This window comes from Zootermopsis nevadensis, unplaced genomic scaffold (genome assembly GCF_977971745.1).
Source record: "Zootermopsis nevadensis isolate Lab colony 2312 unplaced genomic scaffold, Znev_1.0 Znev_ptg000061l, whole genome shotgun sequence".
NCBI lineage: Eukaryota > Metazoa > Arthropoda > Insecta > Blattodea > Termopsidae > Zootermopsis > Zootermopsis nevadensis.
This window is the reverse complement of record NW_028259192.1, coordinates 19612611-19638928: the sequence shown is the minus strand read 5'-3', so window position 1 is coordinate 19638928 and position 26318 is coordinate 19612611. Positions and strand designations below refer to the sequence as shown.

Below are 26318 nucleotides of genomic sequence, written 5' to 3'. Positions count from 1 at the left end.
ACTGAGCACAGCCTACTCAAAATTAGAAGTGCTTACGGTACAAACTGCTAATTTTGCTATTGTAGGATTTGATGTTTTGACGCCATGTGGCCTTCTAGGTATATACTAATATTTCGAAGAAACACAAAGTCTCCATCTTGAGGGCTGAGCTTAAAATACAATTACTATTTTAATTATGATAAATAATGTGGAATATTCCCTGATAACATGTTATAAACATAGGTACAAATTTAGTCTGACTTGAAACCTTATTTTGTAAGTTATATTAAGCTCTGAAGTTTTGCCTGATAATTTTCAGGTAATGTTGTGCTGACATAAATTGTATAAAAACAAACATTATATTACGTATTTTTTTTAATTATGAATTTGTCTGACTTTTCTGAACAGATTCGATCGAGGATTTCAGAGAAATCAGACGTCACAAATTATTCTCGGAACTTCACAGTACATTGATTAATAAAAACACCAGATTGCAAAGGTCAGATGTAATAATGACTTACTTGTTGCAAAACTTTATTTTGGTTTACTATCTAACCTTTAGCCTTCAGTATGCAAACCATGTCAGACCTACGGAGCACTGGGGTTTCAAATCGCAGGTCTTAACAATCAAACTTTTCTCGGTGTTAACTTCAGCATTTATGTTTGCGTTACTTGCTAATTTATTTTGTTAGTTATGTAATCGGTTGTTGTTTTGAGCTAGCTTGCTGTTAGAAACCATTAACAACTACAAGATGAGGAATTAACATTTCACAAAATACGTGACGCTTCGTCGATTTTAGTGAGAACGGACAGCATTTCGTGTGTGTTCTTAGATCTATTGCTATAATTTATTATTTCTTTTTGTACACTGAATTGTTCTTATTAAATGCCGCGTGTGTATACTCTGTTATATGAAATTTCTTACTACTTTTTCCTCTGTTTACAGAGTCAATTGCTTTTTCGTAATCCACGAAATCTAGATAATCTAAAGTAAAATTTACGTTTTCTTTCTATGATCTTTGTAGCGATTTGAGGGGTGTGCCTGGTGAAATCCACTGTTCGTCCGATAACTTCTGCGTATATTTGTAGCCTGAGTTAAGAAGGCGATGCCTCTGTATTTTTCACATGTTTTGATTCTCTTTTCTCAATATCGATTTCAACGAATTAATTGGAAATCTTAGCATTTTAAGGTAGGAAGTGATTCAGGATTCTGTTCTGAAAGTTTAGACGCCTTTATTGTAGACATAATTACATAGCTGTAGTAACATAAGTGATTAATAAATATTTAAGATTTTATTTGTCGCCATATATTTAAGACTAAGCAAAAATTGGCATTATAAATTTGTATTAATTATATTAAATGTTAACATTATAATAAATACAGGCTGTCACAAAAAGATTTACACACATTTACTGAATTAAACAAGGATATTTGAATAAACTAAATCATTTCGCACTTCAGCACTGGCACTTGGTGAATTAGCGAACCCAGTGTAGGCGTTCAAAATGACCATAGTTAGCTTCGTGGCAGAGTTGACAGCGGTGAACAACTGGCAGACAAGCGGACACCAAAGTTCCTGCTGATTGTATATCTTTTTGGGACAACCTGTAGTTTTGCATATTGTTCTGACTGTTACTCCTACCAGTAATGCCCCCATAGCGAGCAGCATCAGTGGAATTTATGTCCTAATTTAATATTCATGGTTTAACACGAAGCAGTATTATTAGTTAGTTTTCGTTTTCTTGTTAGATTTATTTGTGAGATTTATAATGGTCCTATAGATTGTTCTGACTAGAAAACACGCGGCCATTGTAAGTAGCAGCGTCCCGACAGCGAGAACTAGTAACACATCAAGCAGCAGATACTGATGCCAGTAGAGATCGGTGGCTGCAGATCTCAGGTGAGGCGCTCCGTTGTGCCTGATGACGTACTCTGTCCAAAATACTGCTCTGTCTAAGGCCGTCTGGGGTTGATCTTTGAACGTCGCTGAACGTTTCTTCATGTTAATTCTGTAACTGTTAATGCAAACAAGTGAACCATAAGATTTGTTTTCCTGGTGTTTTCGTATGAAGTATACATACATTTCAGGAATTGAAATTTTCATGTCTGTGAAAATGTGGACTGTGTTTTTCTGTGTTATGGCCTTGTATAAGTATAGTATTGTATAAAATTACCTGCGATTAAGAGGGTTCTTTAGGGTTCCGAAGAAACGTTAGCAACTTCCTGCAAGTAGGATTTGAGATTTTCACGGAGGTGGGTACGAAGATGGCTGTCTTCTGGGTTGTAGTCCAGTGTAGTCTGGTTGAAGTTTACCAGCATTTCAGAAGTCCTTGCTGCCTCCATCGCATTGATGGTAGAAGCAGCAAGAAGCTATAAAACGTCGGCAAACGTCTACCAGACTCGCAGTGCAGACAACCACCTTCATACTCGCCACCCTGAGAACCTGACATCTCACTTATGTATTAACTAAATGGTAGCAAGTTGCTGATTTTTTTCTGATTTGTGACGCCGTATGGACATGTACGCAGACACAAATTTTCGGAGAAATTATTATTATCTGAGACAAATTAAGTATGAGTTAATGTTCCTACTGTATTGATTTTCTTTTGTCCAGACACACGGAGTCACAGAGCGACATAAAAAACATGGACATTGAAACCTCGTGTTCAGATACATAAATAATTACCTGTCGTTGTTTAGAACCTCACGCAAAGCCGCGAGAATGTTTTCCTTTGTTATCGACTTGTAGTCAAGCTCTACACCAACGCCTTTGTTGACGAGGTCTCGAAGGTTCAATCTCTGATCAAGAAAGAAAGGAATTCCAACGACAGGGACACCCCTGTAGGAGGCTTCAATGCTGCTCATCTTTCCACAGTGTGAGATGAACACCCGAATGTTAGGGTGGGCTGCAACATTCATTCCAAATAAATAAAAAGAACAAATATTATTTTTAGTAAGAAAGATCTGATCTGCAGTAGAACCTGCTGCTGACCTAGTATGTCGCTCTGGGGGAGCCATTTGCCTGTTCTGACGTTCGGCGGCTGTCCGGGCAGGTTATCTGACTCGAACTTCCACAGAATCCTCTGTGGCAGCTCAGAGAATGCTTCCAGCAGCGCCTGCATCTTTTCATATGACAATGAATCGCTCCGTAGGTTTGAACCGAGGCTAAAGAAGATAAACCCCTCTTTTGCTTCGTCCAAGTATGTCTGTAGATCCTGAAATGTCAGTGGCGAGAAAAATCAGTCAAAATAGTATTGGCTTGGAAGTGCCTCAAAGTACAATTTTTCATTTCATAAAACAATAACTTAGAAAGGTGTCATTTTCTTGTTTTAAAGCATTTAAATTACTTATTTAAATCAGACGATTTCATGAATGTTTAAAATATTGTTCTATATTTTTGGATGCTAAAATGAATGTTATATTAATAAAAGTACCCGCCCCACCTCCAAGTCTTTCTTAAAAAGAACTGTACTCTTAAAATAAAATTGCTTATATATTACGTATGACATTTTTATGAATGTATATTCCCGTTTAAAAAATCCCCAATTAGGATTTAGAAAGGTAAAATCACCTATTTCACACAATAGTGTGGTTTTCGTGCAGCCCGAACGAGTATATTACAAATCAATAATAATCACTTACTTAATATCTGTTACTACGTTATCTGCATACGTGTGTTGTGCCAACTTATAAACTTCATAAACAATGTGGACTTGTAGGTAGATGACAACGTTTCGGAGGAACATGCTGCCTCCATCTTCAGAAATAAAGCTCAGAAGTGGGTTCTCCTGACAACATACATCTGGTTCGGATATTTTTGGTGCAGAGTCCTTCAGAAGTTTATAGTCTCTCAGCTAGTGAAGAACCTATCCAGAGTCTATCGACTCCAAATTGTTTTATAGTGTTTATAAAAGCCCGCCACTGACCACTATCCATATGATATGGAATCTAAGGCTGATATTGGGGTCTTATGGTGTTTAACGTCGTGTAGTCCTGTAGGTGGTTACTAAGGTTTATGAGGAATGTGTCGCTTCTATCTTCGGGCGTCACAGCGTCACTACCCAGACAAACACAAACGACTTCAACATGAGCAGTACAGTGACTCTGAAGGAGTGAAATGTTAAAATCCTTGGATAGTTTGCTTTGAATCTGAATCTGATAGAAAACTGCCAATGTCAATCTGGCCACAGATCGTAATAAATCGTAAGAACTTACTTTTGGCAGAGGACTGGGGACGTCTTTGATATGCATCCCGCCAACTGGAATCACATTCGGTAAGAGGGGTCGTGGATCATCTACTCCAGGCACGGTGTTGACGAGGACAATGCTGAAGTTCCTTTCTATGTCCCAGAAAGGTGGAAAATCTTTAAAATACTTCCTAGCTATTGCTTCTTCTGCACGTATGTACCTGTATTCATAAATAAGTGTTACAAAGTTATGGATGATAAAATTTAACATTCTTTCCCTGAACGTCATGTGACTTGAAAATGGCAGCATGAAATTCGGCATATACGAAGGATTTTCCGGGTTTCTCATCGTGAGGCTAATCCAAGGAGGTATTCCAACTCCTGAGGTTGCAATGACAGGTGGAGATCCAAATTTATGTATAAATGCAAAGAAGCATTCTCCCCAAGCGATTTCGGTAATGATTAGGTCAAATCGTTCAGTTGAGGGGTAATTTAGCAGTTTTCGTGCGCCTTCAGTCTGCAGTTCACGTTTACAAAGATCTGTTCCCCAGTCGAACATCGCAAATGTGAAGTCCCATAGAGACATTTCTGCGAAGGATTCGTAGTTGACATTTTTTTCTATTGTGTTGTAGATTCCTTCCAGCTGGATGGAGTGCAAGTTAGGCACTGGCAGTTTCTCTCTGTCCGGACTAATTACCGTGACCTGCAAAGTTAAGCATAGTTAAACGTTAGTGTTATGAATACGATATCCCTGAATACATAACTAATTTTATCTGATATTACAAGCATTTTCTGAAGTTAGATGTACTGTTTTATGTTGTGGATAAGAGTAGTCGTTTTAACAGTTACAGGGCGTTACAAACTAGAAGGCCGACATCGACACTTTGACCGCCGTGAGGACTTCATCTCATTAAGATAGCGGCTTCGAATTTTTTTTATACTTTTTTAGATAAATGTACTATATTAAGTGTTATCCTCATTACTGACGGGAAATTTTCTGGTATTAATGATAATGTCCTGCATTTTTAAAGCAGACGGAATAATATTAGTTTTGAATTGAATCTTAACACACATTTAATAAATTTTTTATTGTTTAGATTTTATCTTTATCAGTGATATTGAATATTGAAAACATTAAAATTATTTTTCTTAAGGAGTCTGCTTATGTACTTTCTGACACAAGCTTCTTCTTGGCTTTGATCACCTCAGTTCACATGTACCTGGTGTCCTCTCCCAGCAAGTTCTATTAGAAGAGCCCTGTTGAAAATGTAGTGGCTTGGTAATGCCAAATTTAACAGGGCCAATATCTTTGCACTTTGCACTTCATACAAGCCATAACACATCAGCAGCAGAGCTAACAGCCGTACTACACTCGACATGTTGTTCTCGTCTTTTATCTGAAATCGTAAAAATTGAAATACATAAACATGTCATGTTACCTGTTGTTTTTATGAGCGTGTAACTTGACCTTTCAGGTTAAGTGAACAACACAGATTGACAGTGTTTGATATCAGGATGCTGACATGAAGAGAATAATTTACGAAACTGGTATTCTGGACTTCGTCCATCGCATATATTTCAATAAAATTACAATGTTTCGGAAGTTGGATTTTCTTCCTTCTTCAGAAGCGTTGTAATTTTATTGAAATATAGCCGATGGACGAAGTCAGAATACCACTTTTACTGATTACACTGCACCTTCATCAGAAACCTTTAAATTTCACTCATGAGGAGAATAGTTCAAATGTTATAACGACAGTACCTTAGGATGATAGAATCAGGGAGGATGTGATTGGTGATGCGTGTGGCACGCAACATGAAGAGATGAGATTCATAGTGTTTTGGTTGGTAAGTCTAGAGTTAAGAGACAACTTGAAAGACTGGTGTAGATGGAAGGACAATATTAAAACGAATTGTAAGGAAGTCGAGTGAAAGATGTGGACTGGATTCATCTGGCTCAGGATAACGACCGGTGGCGAGCACTACTGAACACAATAAATATCCTGACGACCGCTAGGTTTCCAAGGAGGTTTCTGCTCCATACAAAAAGTAATTTATATCCAATGGAGAACGAGCGAACATAAAATTATTGCTCATATTGTACCCTACATCTGATCAAAATATCAATACGCCACATTCATATTTATTTTGCTACGTTGTTCTGTTTATGACTTACCAACACGCCCTCTGCATTGTCACGTATCGCTTGTTAATTCAATATCCCTCACTTCGGCACCAAACTCACGCTAACTCTGGCGCCAATGTTGCCCTTAATGTAAGCAGTATTACTAGAGTATCATTAAGTGTCAGTCCATTCGAACGTCGGTTGTCCCTATGAATATAAAAGAAAGAGATGCAAAAAGCTAGCGAGACCCGCCCCGTCAACACAATACAAAAGAGGTTTTGTTCATGTTCCATTGTGATGACGTGTACAATTAACAGATCACTGCAGATTAAATCAAAAGAAACAGTTGGCGTTACATCAACTCGTTCAAGGTTTCTATTATACTCAATCGTTGTCAGAAGAACTATCAGTGGCACTGCAATGACGTCTTTAAATTGTACCTAACCTTACTTAAATGGGAGGTACCATTTAGGGATAACGTAGGTGAATTAATTTGTGATTGATCGGTATGTTTACTAATAGTATTTGATGGAGTTTTATTCGAAATAACGCACACTCCAGTCTCTGTATTTTATTTATTTAGTGTTCTGTCTGACGACAGGTCCATATGAACAGGATCCTTCCATCCTTTTCTCGGACTGGGACCTGTTCATATACGTTCTTGGCAGATGATCCAGAAGTGGTTTGCCATTGCCTTCTTCTGTGTGTGAATGGAGTAATTGTTGGGATGCCACGGAGAAACCGGGGAAGCCCCCGTGTTGCCTAGACCACGGCCTTGCCCAACACAAGTTATAAATTCGGGCACCGCCGGGAATCGAACCCGAGACCCCAGGATTACAAGGCCAGCGTTCTAACCGCTATACCACGTGGCTATTCTCTGTATTATATAGAATTAAATACAACGTTGAACACGAGTCTGTGATCGTTTTAACAGTTCACAAGTACAGAAGCATACCTATCGATATACAATTTTTTTTTGTAAATCTTTCATCGAAGTTTTAATTTTATTTTCCATTGTCGTTGCTGCATAAAATGAAATAGAATTATTTTAATAAACATCGGCTTTTTAGTGTGACAGCCTGTAATAAATCCAAACGAAATTCAGTATATTACCGGTAACAGTACACATCTAATGTGCTGTTTAATCTCCTCCCGCTGCTATGCTTCTCGTGTTTGCCAGACTAACAATGCATTTCACATATCTAGACAGCAGACAGACGCCATACGTAAACGAAACTCACCTTCTAATTGAACCCCAACAGTTTGTTAATAACAGTATCTTACTGACCACTCCAGACTTTATGGGTGCTAAAGTTGACATCATAGCAGAACGTAACTGTATTTAAGTTTAATTGTTTGTTTACTACTGAAAGAATCCAAATCTTTTATCTTAGTCAAGATTTGTTATTAGATAAATTTGCATTGATATGATCTTAGGCTCTCACTGTGGTGAGTACGAAGTTGGTAATCTTCTGGGTTGGATCATCGCCTTGATGATGGAGGCAGCAAGTACCTCCCAAACTTTGGTAAACTTCTACCAGGCTACACGGCGTTACAACCGAGAAGACAACCAAAATTACGTTACCATGGGAATCTAATAGTTAATAATATTGGTAGTTCAGAAACACATTCAAAATGCGACATTTTTCTCAAAGTAAATCTCTTGTAAGAGACATGAAAACCACATTTAAAACAGCGTTAAGAGGGATTTGGTGAGGGAGGGGGGGGGGGTTTCAAGTTCAGGGCCTTGCCCTTTGAGATATCTGTAACTATAAATGTAGGGTAGATAAAAATAACACCAAACACACGTTTCGACCTCTCTGTGTTGTATGTCAGTAATGATATTTTCTACTTACGTGAAGTTATTACAGTTACACTGTGTAGCTGTGCGTCTCCGATGGTTCGCTGTCGGAGAGCAAATGAGTTATGTAACTGGGAAATTGCGACTCTGATTATTGTACAAGTGAATCGTGTAGAGAGTTTGTGTGTGACCTTGGTACATACTGGTTCTGCTCTCAGCGCTTATACGCGACGTAATACAGCTCCAGGATACAGAAGTAATTGTACGAGACGTTATGTGTCCGTTATTAGGTACTAAATTCGCATACACCTTTTGACAAACGTTCTGAATCCCAGGAATGTAATGACATTCTTTACGTAAACTGGAAACCAAATCCGGAGTGACGTAATCCTGATGGAGTCTGAACCCTTTCTATCGGATGATTATATAGGCGCTGTGTTATCTGCAGATGTTGTGTTCATTTGAACGTGATAAGATTTACAAAGTGAATAGGAATGTTGAGGAGAGAATGTGGTTGACGCCTCTGGAATGTTCTGGTTGGACTGAAGAAAACCACGAACACCCCATTTGAGATGGTCAGTGACCCAACAGAGACTTTAACCCAGTATCTCCATAATGCAAACCATGTACGCTACTTCTGAGTCATACTACTGTTTGGCAGGTTTTTTATAGTCTTTCACACGATGTAATAGTACAACATGGCGACCACCACTTTGGCAGAATTAATTAACAAATCACTGTAATAGGTGACGAAAAATTGTATGTAAAACTTCGCGTAGATATAGATTATAAATGTTTCTATCTGTATATTTTGTACAAAGCATTTCTCTGTGCGCTAAAAGTTGTAAGCATTGCACCAGAACGAAATTTTGGTTTACGTCTGGAAGAATACGTAGTGGAAATGTTATAGTTCTATAAGTCATTAACAGAAATAAATCAGTAATATTAACAGGCCGTTATTTTCTTCTATTCTGTGGTTTAATCCCAAGACTTTGTTCTGTTGTTGTTTGTGTACGGTTGTCCGTGCTTTGTTAATGAAAACGAGTCTCATAACACAAGAGTGAGTAATTGAGTTAGTGATGGAGGGTTCTGTATGTATACACGCGAATTTCTTATGTCTGGAATAAAACTTTCCCCTTTGACCTTGGCCTCCAAGCTAAACAGTTTACCCCATCGCAGACTATCGATCAAATTAGGTTATGATCTCCACAGTTGCAATAAACCGCAATTTATGATGATTATTATTATCTATATCATTCATCACCAATACGATTTGTTTCCGAAAAAACTATCACTGGACAAATGCATAGTAATAATGGCAATAACAAATTTCAGTGCTGTAGACTTCTAACGGCACAACACTTGTGCGAAGCATCAAGCCGTTGTCTGTAACCCTCCAAAAAGGCAAAGATTCTCACGTAGAGTTTGTAATTGAAAATTAAGCCAAATGCCTGTTTTATTTCGCAGTGAGGGAAACAACCAAGGCTGTATAATCCTCTGGAGTACAACCAAGATACTATCTACAGCACTTTATTCTCTGATAACTTGAGGGACCACGTTTTACAAAATACGAAGCGCATGGAATAAATTTGAATCCATTGCATATTGAAATGTAGTTTATCTTAAGAAGTGCTGCATCACACAAGGGCCTTGGCCAAGTCAACTCATTCTCATCCTATTTCCTGCCATAGTGTTACGCAACCTTATACTCTTTTTATGATAGTCTTCAATGACTATAAATAACATTTCACGTAATTCAATGTAATTTATTTTTGTTTGGGGAAGAACCAGTTATATAATTTGCTCATTATGATTCAGCACCTACCCAGCGTTCCTTCCTGCCGTCCATAATTTAACCTGAAAGTATGAATTGAGAGAACAACGAATCCATAAAATTGTCAGTTTATAATTTAAAATTATTTTAATCTCAACTGTTCTTTAAAATAGGGTCATTGACAAGCGTTCTGTACGTGTATATGTAATTAAGTTGGGTTATTGTAACGATACTGACAAACAACGACGGAAGGACAGTCCACACTAAAGTATAGACAATTCTAGCGCTTTAACAGACTGCACTCGTAGAACAAGATGACGCTGTTGGAATCTCTTTTTTTTTGGACATCCCTGGTTTATATTATAGTTATTCAAAACCAACTGACTTACAGTTTTAATGACTGGATTATGAAGCATCATTAAGGAGTTAATTAGTTATTTATTGGAAAACCAGAAGTTTTAGCTCACGTCTTTATAAATTATTTACATAACGCGTAATTCTTATTTTAATTGAGTTTTCAATTGAATTCTGGAACCAGCCTCAAAATACTCTTTTCAATGCATCAAACTTCATGTTATTTTTCATCCCGTAAATTCGCAACTTCGTGTTATCCTTCTCTATCCGTCTACAAAGTTCGTCAAACTTGTCCTATGTGTGGTATCGGCCTAAAGATTTTAAAAGATATCAGTATTTTTTACGCCAGATAAGCTTGTTTATTATCTTTCCGTATACATAAAGACTTTTGTTCACCAGAAAGTTTTTCCGAAATATGACTCTGGGCAAGAAACTGTGAGAAGTGGTTTCATTGTGCCGGTGACAGGGTAATGCTTTTAGGATATTGTCGCGTATATTGCGTGTCGTCAGGCTTCAAGGAGCAGCCTGTAATTATCACCTGCTGAGAGTACAAAAGGTGTCGCTGCTCGGGCAAAAAGTCACAACCCTCTGCAAGATGTTCAAGCTGCTGTGTGTAGTATCTTTGCTGTTCTGGTGTGGACTGGCTTCCGGTCACTTCCACACCTCCAGCTGTCTGCCGATCTTCGGGAAGTATCCCTTCGACGAACAGAAGGTACAGTAATGCCCTTATCTGTCTAAGCCTAATTCCTGTGAATCTTAAGACTTCTTCTGTACGCCCTGAAGGTTTGTGGTCTGCCAAATGCTGAAGAGTGTTCCTCTACCATGAAGTGACTTTTCAGTTATTTATTTATTTACATGTATTTTCTTAGCACTATGTTCTCAGATACCTGAATTACTATGTGTTTTAAATGTTTGTTTCATACACACACATATGTCTATATTGTATATGAAAAGTAGACGGTAAGATGTCTTACCAAACATTTGCAGTTTTCAGGCGACTGGTATGTTGTGTCCAAAGCCTTCCGGCCACTCAAAATACCTGGAAAAGTGAAATGTGATAAACTGCACTATTCAGCCGAGACGGTAGGCAACCTCACACACACTCACATCGAAGTGCGTCTCAAGATGGACGACGGCTCTGAGAAGATTTGGGAGGGGAAAGGACAGGCCGTGATGCCAAAATTCGCCTCAACCACCGTCATGGCTTGGAAATCCTCAGAACACGACAAATGGCATGGTTAGCATATTTACCACAACAACATGAAGTTGCTGTGCACTGCACTTCTCTCAGCCTGGGCACTGACTTAAGTTTATCGTTGTTTAATTCAGTTTCTCCAAAGAGGTTCTGGTTTAATTCCTAAAAGCAGAACACGGCAATTTCCTTCCACATCACTTACCGTCCGCCACTCGCAGTCGCCATGTTATTCTGCATTACGTTATAGATAACTCTGATAAAGCGTCCTAAAATAAATCAAAATCGAACTACATATTTGTCCGGAATGTCTGAAACAAAAAATCTGAAACGGCCTTCTATGAAAGGATAGTATTAACGTGCGTACTTGAAGAATTGGTTATGAAAATTTGAACTGGAAATGTCTCAGTGTAATGATAGGCATAATTATGACACTAAGCAACTGGATTCTGATAACAGATAGTGTCTTCGTTTTTTAGAAAGATGGCTGTCTTCTGAGTTGTAGAGCCGTGTGGTCTGGTAGAATTTTACCGACGTCTAGGCGATTGCCCATTGCCCTGATGATGGAGCCAGCAAGGACCTCTGGGACGTTGGTAAACTTCTACCAGACTACGCGGCGCTACAACCCACAACACAGGAATTTTCATACTCTTCGCCGTGAGATCCTCAAATCCAACTACATTGTGCTTTTTGTTAGTTAGGTAACTATGAAAATCGACAAGTCTCCGCAGTTGCGTGTTTATGATGTTGTAAAGTATTCAGTAGTTTTTTACGGAGGTTTACGAAAGATAGAAGCCATTCAGTTAATCAGAGCGGTTATTTAGTTAAATGGAGATAGGTAAGTACCAAGTCATCAATTCACATGGTATCACATCTCAGCACGAGACCTCTAAAGAACAGTGATTATACATCGGATCAATTTTCCTGAAATTACTGTAACGAATACTGATCTCTGTTCCCGATATCGGGATAATCGCGCATGTTTTGTTGCAGGCGTGGTGGGACAGTCCATCCTCGGGACAGACTACGAATCGTACGCCCTTGTACACTCTTGCAAGGAGCTGTATAACAACAAGACAGACACGTTCAGCAAGGCAGTGTTCGACCAGATCTGGAGTCGTTCCAAGTCCATCGACGAGGGACTTCTGAAGACACTCAAGTCCCTGATGAGCAGTCTAGACATTGCTGACAACGAATGGGAAGACGTTAATAACGACTCATGCTGAAGTATTCGTTTTCCTTCTTTTCAGTGCATATTTCTTCCTTTTAACTATGTCGTAGAAAGTTTCTCTGAGTGTATTGTTACATTGTAACAGAGCCAGTACGATCAGTATGTACTTAATTCAATAAAATGTATCATCTTTGCATCGTTGTTTATTTATTTATTTATTTGCTTTCATGATTTTATGACGGCATGCTATGCATATGTTAATATGTACAAAGTACGAAAGTCAGAAATGTTATCTTAATCTAATAAGCGTTACTTACTCCATGGAGCTGAGTCCTTCCTGAGAAGCCAACAGTCACTCAGTCACTCAAGAATATCCCAAAGTTCATTACCGTGTTCACAATAGTCCGCCACTGGTCCCTGTCCTGAGCCATGTTACTATGTGATAGTGCCATGCAGATTTAGGTGGAAACAAGAAGATTCTCCAATATATCGACAACAGAACCTACTGCGTCACCATCCAGAAATAAGATTTAACTTAGCATTAAACCGTGTTTTACACTGAATTATATGATTAACAAATTTGCAGTATTTTGATACTGTGTAGTTTCTTGTTATTTATTCCTTCAGCATATAGTCCTATACATATTATCCTTCGTGAACTCTTCGTGCAATGGCTGTCGAGGCACGTCTGTCTCTTCGTTTTTTTTTCATTACCAAGTACTTCCGCAGGCGTACCGGGGTCTCAACACGATACCTGCAACTTTTCCTCTCTCGTGCAGTACAGTGTCAGTAATTAGTTTGTCAGTGATTATAGGTCGATACTACAGTATCATTTGTTTTCTAGAACAGCCTCACGTCTGTTTGTATGAAGGCATATACTATGCTATCGATTTACATCTAATTGTCTCCTCTAGATTACCTGATTATCTTGATTACAAATTACATTGTTTTGTGCAGTAGTTCAATAAGGAACGAATGTATGTAGATTTTTAATCTTAAAATATAATCAATAGTTTTCTGAGTCTTTTCTACATATCCCACAATATCAGATTTTTTCGTGGTCTCGTAACACTGTCATTATAAGTTTTATTTATATTATTATTGTTATTATTATTGTGTCACCTTATCGTGTTTAATTTTGTTTTTAATTTTAGTGCTTGCCTGTAATTAGCTCTTCAGCTGCTGTCAAGCACCTAAGAAATCAAATTTAATTTAATTACACTTGTTTTACATTGTACATCTGGGTTAGGTTTCGTTTGTTTCCCAATGTTATTTCTTCATTTTTAAGGCATTTGTAGATTACAGTATATTATCCTGTACTGTTTGTCAGTGCTCGGCTGTAATTGTTGTTAAGCACTTAAATAAATGAATTGAATTGAATTATTATAAGATATTGTAAATGCGTCATATTGTGATTATATATTATTAAAATATTTATATATTTATATATTTGTAATCGAGTACTCGATGGGAAACGTTAAATGATGTTTTAATCTTTCAACAATATTATATTTGTGATTGACGGAAAAAGTTTTTAATAAATATTGAATTATTATACGAGGGTCGCTCATTAAGTAATGCCCCACATTTTTTTCCTCAGAACATATTTATTCAAGATGGCTCAAATTTAGTGACAATATAAATCAATGTTTCCTTTACACATACTATTTTTCCACATAGTCCCCATCAACTTGTACGGTTTTACGCCAGCGTGGAACAAGTGCATGCATGCCTTGCCGGTACCAGCTCTTGTCCTGTGCACGTAGCCATGTCCTCACTGCTTGAATCACGCTCTCGTCATCTTCAAATCTTGTTCCGCGGATAGCATCTTTAAGTGGCCCAAAGAGATGGAAGTCGGAGGGTGCCAGATCTGGACTGTAGGGTGGATGGGGTAGCACCGTCCAACCCAATTTGGTGATTTCTTCCCGGGTTCTCAGACTTGTGTGAGGGCGTGCATTGTCGTGCAGGAGCAAAATTTCTGCTGGATGCTTGTGAGGCCGAACTCGTCGAAAACGCTTCTTGAGGGTTTTCAGGGTCCTGATGTACGCGTCTGAATTGATGGTCGCACCTCTTGGCATCACATCCACAAGAATGACCCCATCACTGTCCCAAAAGACAGTCATCATGACTTTTCCGGCGGAGGGAGTTGTCTTGAATTTCTTCTTTCTCGGTGATTGAGGATGATGCCACTCCATTGACTGCCTTTTTGTCTCTGGCTCAAAGTGGTGTATCCAGGTTTCGTCACCTGTAATGATCCGGGACAGAAAGACCTCTCCCTCAGCATCAAAACGCTCCAACAATTCAGAAGAAATCGTTTTCCTTTGAATCCTGTGGTCTGCTGTGAGACTTCGTGGAACCCATCTTGCGCACACCTTCGAATATGCGAGAGCCTGGATAATTGCAATCACACTTCCATTGCTGACTGAAAGCTGTTGGGCCAATTGTCGAGTTGTGACGCGCCGATCCTCACGAATAATGGCATCCGCGCGGTTCAACATGTCTGGAGTGGTGGCTGTGGCAGGACGCCCAGAGCGCGGCAGATCACGGAGCTCGGTTTCTTCACTTCCTGAAGCTTTAACTCTCTTAGCCCAGCGACCAACGGTGCTCCTATCGACTGCACAGCTTCCATACACAGCACACAAACGTTTATGAATGTTCACCACCGTTTCTTTTTCAGCAACAAGGAATTCAATTACAGCTCGTTGCTTGTAACGAGAGTCGTTCACAGACGCCATTTTAACAGTTCACTACAGCTCCGCTATCGGTTGGAATCATTTGAAACTCCGTACACGAACGCGGGAAACATCAAATCTCAAGCATGTAAAAGTACACTTTTCTATCTTCATTATTGGCTGAGAAAAAAAATGTGGGGCATTACTTAATGAGCGACCCTCGTAGTTACGGGCTGGACGACATATGTTCGATTCTCTGAATGCTAGGATTCTCCTCTTTGTCACAAAATTCAGACCGACTTTGAGGATCACCCAGTCTCCTATCCAGTCAGTACCAGAGTTCTTTCCTCGGGGGTAAAGCGCCATTTAAGCTCTTTTGGCCAATTAGGCCCTTTGGTCCTTTATGGGCATTTCGGTCCTTTGGGACACTTATGCTCTTTGGGCCATTTAAAACCTTTCAGCAATTTAGGCCCTTTGGAACATTTAGGCAGTTTGGGCCACTTCGCCCCTGGGGGCTACTTAGGCCCTCAGGGCAATTTTAGCCCTTTGGGCCTTTCAGTTCATTTAGGCCCTTCGTGCCATTTGGGCCACTTACACTTCACAGGTTCATTACCGTGGAGCTTATCCGAAGCCAGATTAATCCAAGTCTACATTTTCATAATCTCTTTCTTTGAGGCATATTTTAATATTATTCCCCAAAAGCACCTACGGCTCCGAAGTAGTCACTTCCCTTCAAATTCTCCGGTTAAAATTGTGTGTGCATTTCTCGTTTTACCCATGCTTGCTACATGCCCCGATCTCGTTCTAGATTTGACCACCTCAACGTTCGGTGCAGATTATAAAGTATGAATTTCCTCGGTGTGTAATTTTCACTCTGTTCGAGATTTCCTCAATCTATTCCCAAGGCGCGTGACCAAGTTTCACCCCCGTACAAAGCAGCATGCAAAATTATAATTCGGTATACTTTGATGTTTATTTTCAAGTATCAGACTGTCGTGGATGAATAGATGGTACGAGCAAACACTGTCCAAGCTGAATATACTCAACGTGTCTATATGTATGAAATAATTTGTTTCCCAGGAGTAAAACATGAATTTCGTCCCTGAAGTGCAGACGTACGAAAGTCGACGAATGTAATGTGCGAGGTTAGGTTAGTATTAAGGCCACTATGAACATGTGTTTTATATGATGACTTCATTGTTTGGAACCGACACGCAATCAGTGAATCCCAGGCATTCTTCATCAGTAATTGAACTCATTAGTTCCTGAAGGCAGGAGAGAAAAATCTCTAGTCTCATAATGATTCCTTTGTTAGAGCGGTCAGGCTTCAGGAAACAACCTTTCCCCCCGCGGTGTCACGTGTTGTGTGTAATTACCACCTGCTGAGTACAAAAGGTGTCGCTGCTCGGGCGACAAGTCACAACCCTCTTCAAGATGTTCAAGTTGCTGTGTGTAGTCTCTTTGCTGTTCTGGTGTGGACTGGCGTCCGGTCACTTCCACACCACCCGCTGTCTGCCGTCCTTAGGGAAGTATCCCTTCGACGAACAGAAGGTAACGCCGTTATTGGCATTTGAAAGTCTTTTGCTAGTCGTATTATACATCATCCGCGTTGTCTGAAGAGCGGATGTAAGTCAAATATAAATAAAGTATGGAGTGAGACAATTCAGAACTTAGCTGTCTTCTGGGTTTCAGCGCCGTGTAGTGGTGCTTCCGTCATCAAGGCGATTATCCTGATGATAAAGGTAGCAAATACCTCTGAAACGTTGGTAAATTTCTACCAGAAGATAGTCGTCTTCGGAATCACCGCCGTGAAAACCTTAATCCTAATTAGTTCAATACGTAGTTCACACTGAGCCGACAATTATAACAATGTAGTTGCAAAATTCCAAGCTGTGTTCACAGAAGTGGATTATTGAATCTTGTCAAGTGACAGTTTAAAGTAGTCTCCACCTTGTGACTGTATTTAAGTGAGATATATTTGGAAGCATGAAAAATTAACTTTGTCTTGAAACCTGAAACTACGACCCGGCACGTGCAAAAACCTCTGTAACCTACATAAAATATTCTGGACTTCCTCACAGCAAATTTTCTTGAGCTCGTTTCTTTTTTATTGTTTTATCTTGGTTTACCTGCCCTGCTTTTTCATTTACTTACAATTCAGTAGGCTAGTAAACCTTCAGATTAAAATGTTAACGTATAACATGTGAGCCTGGGTTCTATACTCAGCAGTGGCCAAGACTCCTCTTCGATGTCATATCCTCAGGGGCTCTGGGGCAGTCTCAACCTTTTATCCACTGTGTATCAAGGATTCCTTCCTCAGGGATAAAAGATTTTAAAAATTCAATTCTGAAGCGAAAAGAAGTGGCTTGTGAAGATCGCAAGTCTGTCTTCTGTTGTTTAACATGGTGCCCTGTGTTTGTAGTTCTCAGGTGACTGGTACTCCGTAGCTAACGTGTTCAGACCTAACCTTTTCTCCGACGAAATTAAATGCGACAAGATCCACTTCACGGCGGAGACTGTGGGTAATGTTACCAAAACCCACTTCGACATACTTGTGAAGAAGGCGGACGGCGTCGAAAAGCATATAGAAGCCAGGGGACAGGCCCTTAAGCCAGGTCTCGCGTCCTCCACTTCCATGGCTTTCAAATTTCCAAAAGACGACAAGTGGCACAGTGAGTATCTTGGACACAGTGTCCAAAGTCGTCTTGTCTTTGGAAGGAAACTTCGCTAATTCATTTATTACATATACTTCTTCTTAAAGTTACTCCCTCTTTAGAGTCTTTATTCCCTTTATTATATAGATTATTTAAATCCTGTTCAACTGATCGATGGTTAGACTTTCTACATGAGGGATCAGTCTACAGTAAGTCATCGTCTGTCTTTAGAAGACAACTCAAGTAAAGCTGAGAAATACACAGATCTGGACCTGTATTTTTTTAAAATAATAAAGTGTTTTTGCAGGATTTAGTTGCTGTCCGTCCACAATTTTTATCTTGGAAAATACTTAATGGATGTCTATAAAATATGGCACAAGGGTCTTTACTAAACATTGTCTGGAGAATTTAATTTTGGTCTACATCAGTAATTCATGAAACCTGATATAAATATTAAAATATATTAAGCCGAATTTGAGACACCCATTCCTTATAAACGGTTACTAGTACAAAAATTGTTTACGTAACATAAAACATACATCTGATTAAGAACTACGACTTTATTTTAAATTAACGACTGGCTCCATAATTTTAAATATTCACCAAATATTTATTAGGATGATGTAATCAAGGGGGGTTACATATCACACATGGAGCACATGAGAAATGTATACACCGTATAGCCTATAAAATTTTGGTTGGAAACCCTGAAGGAAATATTCCACTCGGAAAGCATGGGCTTACATGGGAGGATAATGTTAAAATGGATCTTAGAGATTTTGGATTGGAAGAGCCACAGGATCTCATTCGTAAAAATGTAAGATGAATAAAAAAACTTGATGTGTTTATTCGTTAAGATTTGTGACAGTGGATTTGTATTTGCAGTAATGTAAATAAGGGACAGTGAGGTCTATGAAAATTACGTGTTCTACCATTGGAGCACACGTACAGTCACAATATTGTTATCTTCAATATTCATTTTGTCTCTGTCATATTTTAAACAAGTGCGAGGAATGTAGCTTACCGAAATGGAATATATTATTTATATTTTGCATATGTTATTTCTCTTGGTTTTTATTTATTGCAGATACAAATTCACTTTTGTGAAGCTTATCACGTTATATCATACAAATGATATTCCAATTTATTTAATTTCAGCATGTCTCCGTTAAAGTTACTCAAATAATTCGAAGTTACAGATATTTGAGAATGGCAGATGAAGGTTTTCCGTCAATATTTGAATCATCGTTTTTAATCCTGGTTTCGAAATCGGAACAGACTTAATATCATATACTCGTGTAATGTCCACAGATATCATGAAACACTCGATCATTGCTACTGACTACAATACCTACGCTCTGGTGCACGGATGCAAGGAACACTATGACGAGAAGGAAGACACTTTTAATAAGTTTGTCATAAATCAGATCTGGAGCCGATCCAAGACCCTCGACGAGGGAATTCTGACTACTCTAAAGTCAGTAATGAGTAGCTTTGATATCCCTGAAGACGAGTGGGCTGTTGTGGACAACTCCTCCTGTTAAGCAACACATTTTATCTGAACTGTAACCGATATCCCTTTAGACATGGCCGCGTTCACTAGAGCGCAGTGGAATTTATGAATATGCATTATGCATTACTGTTGTTTACCTTATCACATGTAACGATGTACTTCCCCTAACGCGCTTAACAGCGGCCAGGTCTAAAATATCGGACAATAGTAATTTGCTTTTAATATTTAGTCTGCAAGACACAGTTTGCAGACATGTGCTATATGTTCTTGTGTATGTTCTTATTCCAGCCCTAATAAAACTTAACACTACTTAATTCCAAATGAGGCATTAACTATACTCTTGTTTCTTGGTTTATTTAACGACTCCTCATCACTACTTACATAATAGAATTAGGTACATACGCTACTTGTTGTTTTACCTGAAGTAGTATTATATAGGTGGTTTATGGGGGGGGGGGAGATAGAAAGCCGCACCCATGTATATATTCCTGTACTTCGTTTATATCATATAAACTACAAACTCCCACATTACGTGAACCTAATTAAAATCAGAGAAAGACTAAAACCTGTCATAAGTCTGATCTGAACCACTTCAGTCCAGTACAAATGAAATGATTTACGCTTCTGTGTGTGATGCAACAATCTTTTTTGTTGTTGTTGTTTTGCCTGATATTAGTTGTTGTTTATTTGCCAAATCACGAAAATAAAACTTTCAACAACTATATTTATACTGATGGTATTAAAAAAAATTGTTTCCGCCCGGGATCGAACCGGGGACCTTCCGCGTGTTAGGCGGATGTGATAACCACTACACCACGGAAACAGTTGATGAGTTGATGGAATTATTACAGAGATCATTTGGTATATAATGTGCCTCAATGATGTGCTAATCTGCATAACGACATACTTGCGTGGAATTCGCTTCGTAGATGGTTGTCAGGACATTGATCTATGCAAGTAGGTTAAGTTACTTAACTGGCAGAGAAAATTCAAGCTATGAAACAAGAATATGATATCAAACGAAAATAAATGTCGCTCAAACTTTGTACTCCAGACGTCTGTTTCTTAAGTCAGAGGTCCTAACACATGGGTTTTCATGGTTTACCGATGAACAGTGGCCCAGCTTTAATCGAAAGTTGAAATTCTCCGCTCACTCCATTTCCATAAATTTTATAGCCGAAACTTTATCGAACGCGAATCCATAGAAACTGAATTTTATGAAGCATTGACTCCTCCCTCTTTTTAAAATAAACGGTCAATTTAGACACGATGTATATGAAATGTTAAAGCGTTTTCTGACAGATTGGCATAAAACCGTGGTGTTTGGTGTTGCACTAGATACATTTTGTGTATGGCGTGAACTTGGCAGTACCCACGACGCACCATCAAATCATAACCGTCACACCATAAAATACTTTGACCTTCATTTTGAATTGTAAACCCTTTGGCTTTCATTGACATATACAGAGTCTGCAAATACGTCATGGGCGACATAAGATGCATTATTAATACTCGGATTTATCACAATCGATATGTCGCTGTCGGTGGTAGCACGAAGCGACATGCATATGCTGGTGTAGTACTTCAGTTGTTTCTTGTCTGTCGTAAGGGCTGTACTGATTGAACGTGACACACCGACATGATGGCAAGTTGCTTGTTGCGTAAAGAACTATTTCCGCTTGTCCATTATGTAATTTACTCTTTCACAGTGTCTCAGTGTGGAATCATTCTCGCAACAAATTAGCGTGAGCGAAAGGTATGTAATTGTCATTTCCGGGGATTTTACTTCTTAAAAACGTTGGTTTTTAATGTCATTGTCTTTTGTTTTCAGGAATGTTCATTTCTGCAAACAGACACTAAAATAATCAAACTATGCTATAATTTCATTATTCGTATTTTATATTTAAATTTAAATGCGGCTTTGCACTGAAATAGTTGGCACAGAAATTTGCGTACGGAAATAATACTCAAAGAAAATCTTTCAAGGCCGTGTCATAGCTCAGGCGACTTAATGATGGCTATTCACTGTGGGGACGGGCGTTCATTCCGGGTGACTTCAGGTGAGATTCGGGATGGATGAAGTAGCACTGGAGTAGATTTTTCTCCAACTTACCCGGTTTTACCGTGCCAATCACCATTCCACCGTTGCTTCATAATCATCTGTCAACCCCCCACGACCCCTGTGCCCTCTGTGCTCGCAGTAAAAGTAGTTTTAGAGTATTTTATTTTATGATATGAGATTGTAATTTCTCTGATAGTATTATTGTTGAATTAATATATAATTTACCCTACGTTAAGTGTATAAAGATAGTGATTATTTTCTTCCTTTAGAAACATAAGGGAATGCATTTGTTTATATTTTAATCCTCGAAAGTTTTATGTCAAAAACGTAAGCGATATCTGATGAAAATCTCCGCAGAATATGAAGGATTATAGAAGGTTATGTAAGTTTGGCGTCTGGTTGCAGAATACGTTTAAAGCCGTCATGTGGACACAGCCAGTGAACGGGATGAACTCACATGAACGACGGCTTTATTTCGGATACAAGGAACCATCGAAAACTCCGGCGTATCCAGTATCGCAATACGACACGTTCCAAACTCGACGACAACATCAACAACAACAACAACAACAACAACCCATCATTATCAGAGGGTTTATTTTCGATTATTGTGAAAATACATCCCTGCACGGCATGAAGTACATTGCCCAGCGCGACAGACACTGGTATGAAAGGTGAGTGTTCAAATCTCGTAATGAGCGCTTCGTATGCCCAGAATTCCAGATAAATAAGTGTAGTTATTCCAGACAGGACGTTTTCTACACGGTCAAATCACAAATCCTTATTTACAAAAACTATTCATTGGGCAGATACACGTGTTTTTTGTATATAATTTTTTTTACGAAATACTATAAAACACTGCGTACTAACTAAATAACTGGTTATAAAATCAGAATGTGAATGTGTTCCTGAGGCGATTCCATTCATCTGTCATCCTAACAACCTTTTTCCTTCGACACCCGTCTTCATGAAATCTTCCTACACACCGTCTAGCAAGTAGCCGCTTTCCAAGAGATTTCAATTCTGTTCGTAGAGTTTTGTATGCATTTCTTGCCTTCTCCATTGTATTTCAGCGCCCGTTGGATACAATTTCACTGCCTTACTGTACGTTGTGATCTGTACCAATCATAAACTTTCCCGTGATGTAATGACCTATATATTCCCGCTTCGTTCCTCTAAGGTTTATATATTTTCTTTGGTACTTTATGTAATGACATATCTCCAGTGATAAATATGGTAGTAATAGAATATGTGATACTGTGAAGTGCTGACTGCGCCTGTCAACAACAGATTATTTATAAACAAAACAATCTAACATTCAGTACAAATGATATGTACAAAATCTACTCTCCTTTTAAATTCATAAAAATGATTTTTTATTAAAGAACGAGAAATTTTGTGTTTTAAGCCTTTAACTTTCTGTTGTGAGGTTTAACCCTTTGGGTTTCATTGGTAACTATATAAACTACCTACTTTAAAATTCAGCAACTCAAACGTTTATCTAAAGAGTGCATTTATGGGTATATGAATCTTATGATAAACAGGAATTATTTCCCTAAATGGCATTAGACAACTAATCTTTGTAATGGAGACGAGTTGTGTCTTCTTTAGAGTAGGGGTTGAATATTTAAATGTGACGTGGTGTTTAATAAGCACGGCGAACAATTTTATATTTCCCAGAAGAGAAATTACTTGCGGATTTTGTGAATACGGTGACAAACATTTTGGTTCTATGAACTAGTAAATTCGTCGACCATATAAATGACTGTCATCTTTTCAAGGAAAGCCCTGCAACGTGGAGATATTGATAATGGCTCACACATAAACAATATGACCGTGTTTGATCAACTTTCCAATCCCATTTTGAAACAAAATTTCAGTTGCAAAATTCCGTATAGTTTATAAAAATACAATTAAAATTAAAAAGTGATCCTTATTACCAGTTCAACTAACGCTTCTTAATAATAAATAATTTTTAAGCATGTTTGTTAAAATAAGATTAAATTCTTGACTTTTTATATATTTTTAGAGTCCTCTGGAGCTTGCTATGTACTATAGCTGCTTCTGGAACCATGTACCTTTCTGCTGTCAGCTGGCAACGATTCGCTAACAGTCCCACAATGTCTGTCATAGAGAGTACCAACTTTCCCATATCAAATATCCCGTTTCCGTCTGTAACACTATGTGACGCCAACAGAGTACACTGGAAGAAAGCTATGCAATTCCAGGAACGGTAAAATAACTTCTTATACACTTTTCAGTAGCACAAACATTCAGTCAAAACACATTACTAAGTAACAAATTTCTTAATGGGTGTCTTCGTTCAATATCAGATTAGCCATTAAAAAAATATCTGACAAAGTACAAATTATGAAGATTCTCGTAATTAATTATGTTAAACCTAACTCAGCTTTCAATACCATACTGTATGAACCTCTTATTTTGTCTTCAACACATCAGACTGTTCTATGAGATTATGTTATAAAATTGGATTGAAAAAGCATACGATTCTGAAAGATCTTAATGGATCATATGCATGAAATATGCTAATTGTACGTCAGAAAAATATTGAATAGGATGAAACCTAAATTTCAATAACGAATTTTTGATGAAAGACAACAATTCTTTGACAAATAAATAGCTTGAAATGAAGTGGACTGGCTTTGTATCTGCCAGTCATTCAAGTGTAATCCTCGTAACTGTTTTCACAGATATCTCGCTGATGCTTCCAACGAAACCATAAAAATGTTTCACATTTTTCTCAAATCCATGGCGCTGGTAGAGTTTGGGGATTTTGATCTTGTCGGGAATTACTTCGAAAACACTTCTTTCGTCAACACTCCGGAGCTGGCCACATTGAACGTGTCACAGCTCATGCTCGATGTAAGTCGTTTATAAGTCATAACTATCAATATTTTACAAAGCTGCTCTAGTATAATTAATTTTATTGTGAAATTCTTAATTTTAGTATGATCCATAAGTCATATTTTAAGAGCCACATGCAAATATGTGAAGTGTCTGTTTTATGTGGGCTTACGTAGTGTCACAGTCTTAAATTTTCTATTAATGACCGTCATTATTGAATAGAATTTTGAAAATAATCTAACTTATTTACTGAACTGGGCCACGTACTACTCATGTATTCCTTTAGTATTTGATAACATTTGTATTAGCCCTCTATTCTAACGTAATCTAAAGTAACGTGATGTAACCTACGCTGCAGGCAGAGTCTTGCAATGGATCGAAACCCTTTTCAAGGAGTACTAGCAAGTGTCAACGGACTCATTACGTCCGACGGATTCTCCACAGAGGTGGAAATATTTTAAGGAAGTAGACGTCGTATGTTCAGGTGATGCCGGAGTGCAGCGAGCTGATGACCGTGAGTCAATGCTGGTGGCGGAATGATTACCACAACTGCTGTGACATCTTCGAGCTTCAGAGGACAGAGTATGGCTACTGCTACTCATTCAACTCGGAGGTGTCAGAAGTCAGCTCTGGGTGAGTCAGAGTTTTAATGAACAAATGAACATGAGCTACATCAGTAATAAGAATATGAGAAGCGACAGTTCAGTCGATAATGTGAGTAACTTCAGGTTAGATGGTTTGATTCTCGGAAATGTTTATCTTCTCCACAACGTCTAGTTTGGTTTTGGAAATAAAATGGGTATATACGGCTATTCCTTTGGGGTCAAACGGTCGAAGTATAGAACCAACAACACACCTCATGGTCGACTGGTCAAAATAACTGATTCATATTTCGGAGTTCCCTGGTACAAATCTTGGCCGGGAGACCGGCTCTCCTGATAAATTTTCCTCATTTCTTCCGGGAAAATACCCCAATAGTACTGGTGCCTTAAATTAGGCCACGACAGCTTTCTTTCACATCATTTCAAATTTACAAGTCATAAATCAAAATACAATTCGACACTGTATTCCGAGATACTAATAGCGTTGTTAAATAAACTATAAATAAATGTATCTTACTAAACTTCATCTAGTGCTAAGATTGCAATGTGTGAGGACTTAACTCTGGGCCTGTATTCGCCGTCGTGGTGTTGTGGGAACGAGTTTATGGATCATGGTGGTTCCTCAGACCCCTTGCAGGTCCATACACTCCTGAATAAGAATAGAAATGAGGACATACAATAAAGACAGTAGTTATTTAATACGAGTGATTTATTCTTGGGGTTTTAACGACTTGTGTCTGTAGCATTCGGTATGAACAATGAAGTAATTGGTATATGGGAAACAAAGGATTTTGACTTGTGTATGAAAATCAATGTCTGTAATAAAATAATGATGGTTGACGTTTGTGACCTTCTAAACTATTATGCCATTCATCATACTCAATCGTGCAAGTTATGCAATCAATCATTCTGTATGTAACAACAAAGCTTGTCCTTAGATGCTGTTTTTCCTAATGGATCAGAAATTGCTTCATAAAAGTGAGCAGTAGTCCTCGTTAAAATCAAATCACTAACTTTGTAAAAAAATGTAATATTTGTTGAATGTTTTTGAAGTTTTGTAAAAATGAAAGCAGTCATTCACCGAGAGATTGTTGAATAATTTAGTAGGTAATATTATAGGGGTGTTACGAAAATAAAAATGACATACGAATCGTGAACATAAGAAAGGCTAAAATCATCTGCGAGGAAATCTAACTGAAGGTTGTTCCTTCTCAATTATTATGTAATTTGCTTACTGTTGTGCTTTTGTTTCTTGTACTGTTTGTTTGGAACCAAATAGTGCTGAAGTGATAATAGTGTGAAGAAGCCTCGATAATGAGAGGACCCGTCATTTGTACTCTCAACCAAGTATTATCAGGATGATGAA

At 38.3% G+C, this 26318-nt stretch overlaps 4 protein-coding genes and 1 non-coding gene across 10 annotated transcripts in view; 3 read left to right on the top strand and 2 right to left on the bottom strand.

Moving 5' to 3' along the window:
* The window catches only part of LOC110838145 (pickpocket protein 19), a 62983-nt gene that overhangs the window by 31726 nt on the left and 4939 nt on the right, over nucleotides 1-26318 (top strand). The window contains exons 1-6 of one of the 5 annotated variants that reach the window (XM_022081049.2): nucleotides 19894-21179; nucleotides 21255-21483; nucleotides 21891-22159; nucleotides 23515-23718; nucleotides 24197-24368; nucleotides 24820-24983. In XM_022081049.2, the coding sequence (XP_021936741.1) occupies nucleotides 21909-22159; nucleotides 23515-23718; nucleotides 24197-24368; nucleotides 24820-24983 (791 nt within the window). In that variant the 5' untranslated portion in view covers nucleotides 19894-21179; nucleotides 21255-21483; nucleotides 21891-21908. Of the gene's footprint in view, nucleotides 1-19893; nucleotides 21180-21254; nucleotides 21484-21890; nucleotides 22160-23514; nucleotides 23719-24196; nucleotides 24369-24819; nucleotides 24984-26318 lie in introns of those variants that run through there. The other 4 variants (XM_087340857.1, XM_022081048.2, XM_022081050.2 and 1 more) reach the window with 4 other exon arrangements.
* Nucleotides 1188-8402, bottom strand: LOC110838147 (UDP-glucosyltransferase 2). Of its 2 annotated transcripts, XM_022081054.2 has the most exons (7): nucleotides 8149-8400; nucleotides 6344-6499; nucleotides 5388-5564; nucleotides 4196-4870; nucleotides 2973-3195; nucleotides 2667-2886; nucleotides 1188-1995 (listed from the first exon to the last, which is right to left on the bottom strand). In XM_022081054.2, the coding sequence occupies exons 3-7, from the start codon at nucleotides 5544-5546 to the stop codon at nucleotides 1704-1706; spliced, it is 1569 nt and encodes a 522-aa protein (XP_021936746.1). In that variant the 5' UTR covers nucleotides 5547-5564; nucleotides 6344-6499; nucleotides 8149-8400; the 3' UTR covers nucleotides 1188-1703. The 2 variants fall into 2 exon arrangements, with proteins under 2 accessions (XP_021936746.1, XP_021936747.1); XM_022081055.2 differs by lacking the exon at nucleotides 6344-6499 and having other exon boundaries at nucleotides 8149-8402.
* On the top strand, nucleotides 10773-12778 carry LOC147871245 (apolipoprotein D-like). Its single transcript, XM_087340058.1, has 3 exons — nucleotides 10773-10933; nucleotides 11209-11458; nucleotides 12407-12778. Exons 1-3 carry the CDS (start codon nucleotides 10817-10819, stop codon nucleotides 12637-12639), a joined length of 600 nt encoding a protein of 199 aa, XP_087196184.1. The 5' UTR covers nucleotides 10773-10816; the 3' UTR covers nucleotides 12640-12778.
* LOC110838152 (apolipoprotein D) lies at nucleotides 16648-19760 on the top strand. Its single transcript, XM_022081060.2, has 3 exons — nucleotides 16648-16807; nucleotides 17679-17928; nucleotides 19222-19760. The coding sequence occupies exons 1-3, from the start codon at nucleotides 16691-16693 to the stop codon at nucleotides 19452-19454; spliced, it is 600 nt and encodes a 199-aa protein (XP_021936752.1). The 5' UTR covers nucleotides 16648-16690; the 3' UTR covers nucleotides 19455-19760.
* TRNAV-AAC (transfer RNA valine (anticodon AAC)) lies at nucleotides 20174-20246 on the bottom strand. The gene has a single exon. It is a non-coding gene; the product is annotated as a tRNA-Val (tRNA).

Bases quoted from the DNA above. Each gene is read 5' to 3' on its own strand.
- LOC147871245 (XM_087340058.1), top strand. From the start codon at position 10,817: ATGTTCAAGCTGCTGTGTGTAGTATCTTTGCTGTTCTGGTGTGGACTG. The intron at 10,934-11,208 runs GTACAGTAATGC...AAACATTTGCAG, and splicing joins ATCCCTTCGACGAACAGAAG to TTTTCAGGCGACTGGTATGT. The intron at 11,459-12,406 runs GTTAGCATATTT...GTTTTGTTGCAG, and splicing joins AGAACACGACAAATGGCATG to GCGTGGTGGGACAGTCCATC.
- LOC110838152 (XM_022081060.2), top strand. From the start codon at position 16,691: ATGTTCAAGTTGCTGTGTGTAGTCTCTTTGCTGTTCTGGTGTGGACTG. The intron at 16,808-17,678 runs GTAACGCCGTTA...CTGTGTTTGTAG, and splicing joins ATCCCTTCGACGAACAGAAG to TTCTCAGGTGACTGGTACTC. The intron at 17,929-19,221 runs GTGAGTATCTTG...TAATGTCCACAG, and splicing joins AAAAGACGACAAGTGGCACA to ATATCATGAAACACTCGATC.
- LOC110838147 (XM_022081055.2), bottom strand. From the start codon at position 5,546: ATGTCGAGTGTAGTACGGCTGTTAGCTCTGCTGCTGATGTGTTATGGC. The intron at 4,871-5,387 runs GTACATGTGAAC...TTAACTTTGCAG, and splicing joins TTGCTGGGAGAGGACACCAG to GTCACGGTAATTAGTCCGGA. The intron at 1,996-2,666 runs GTAATTATTTAT...TTGCATTAACAG, and splicing joins GAGGTTCTAAACAACGACAG to TTACAGAATTAACATGAAGA.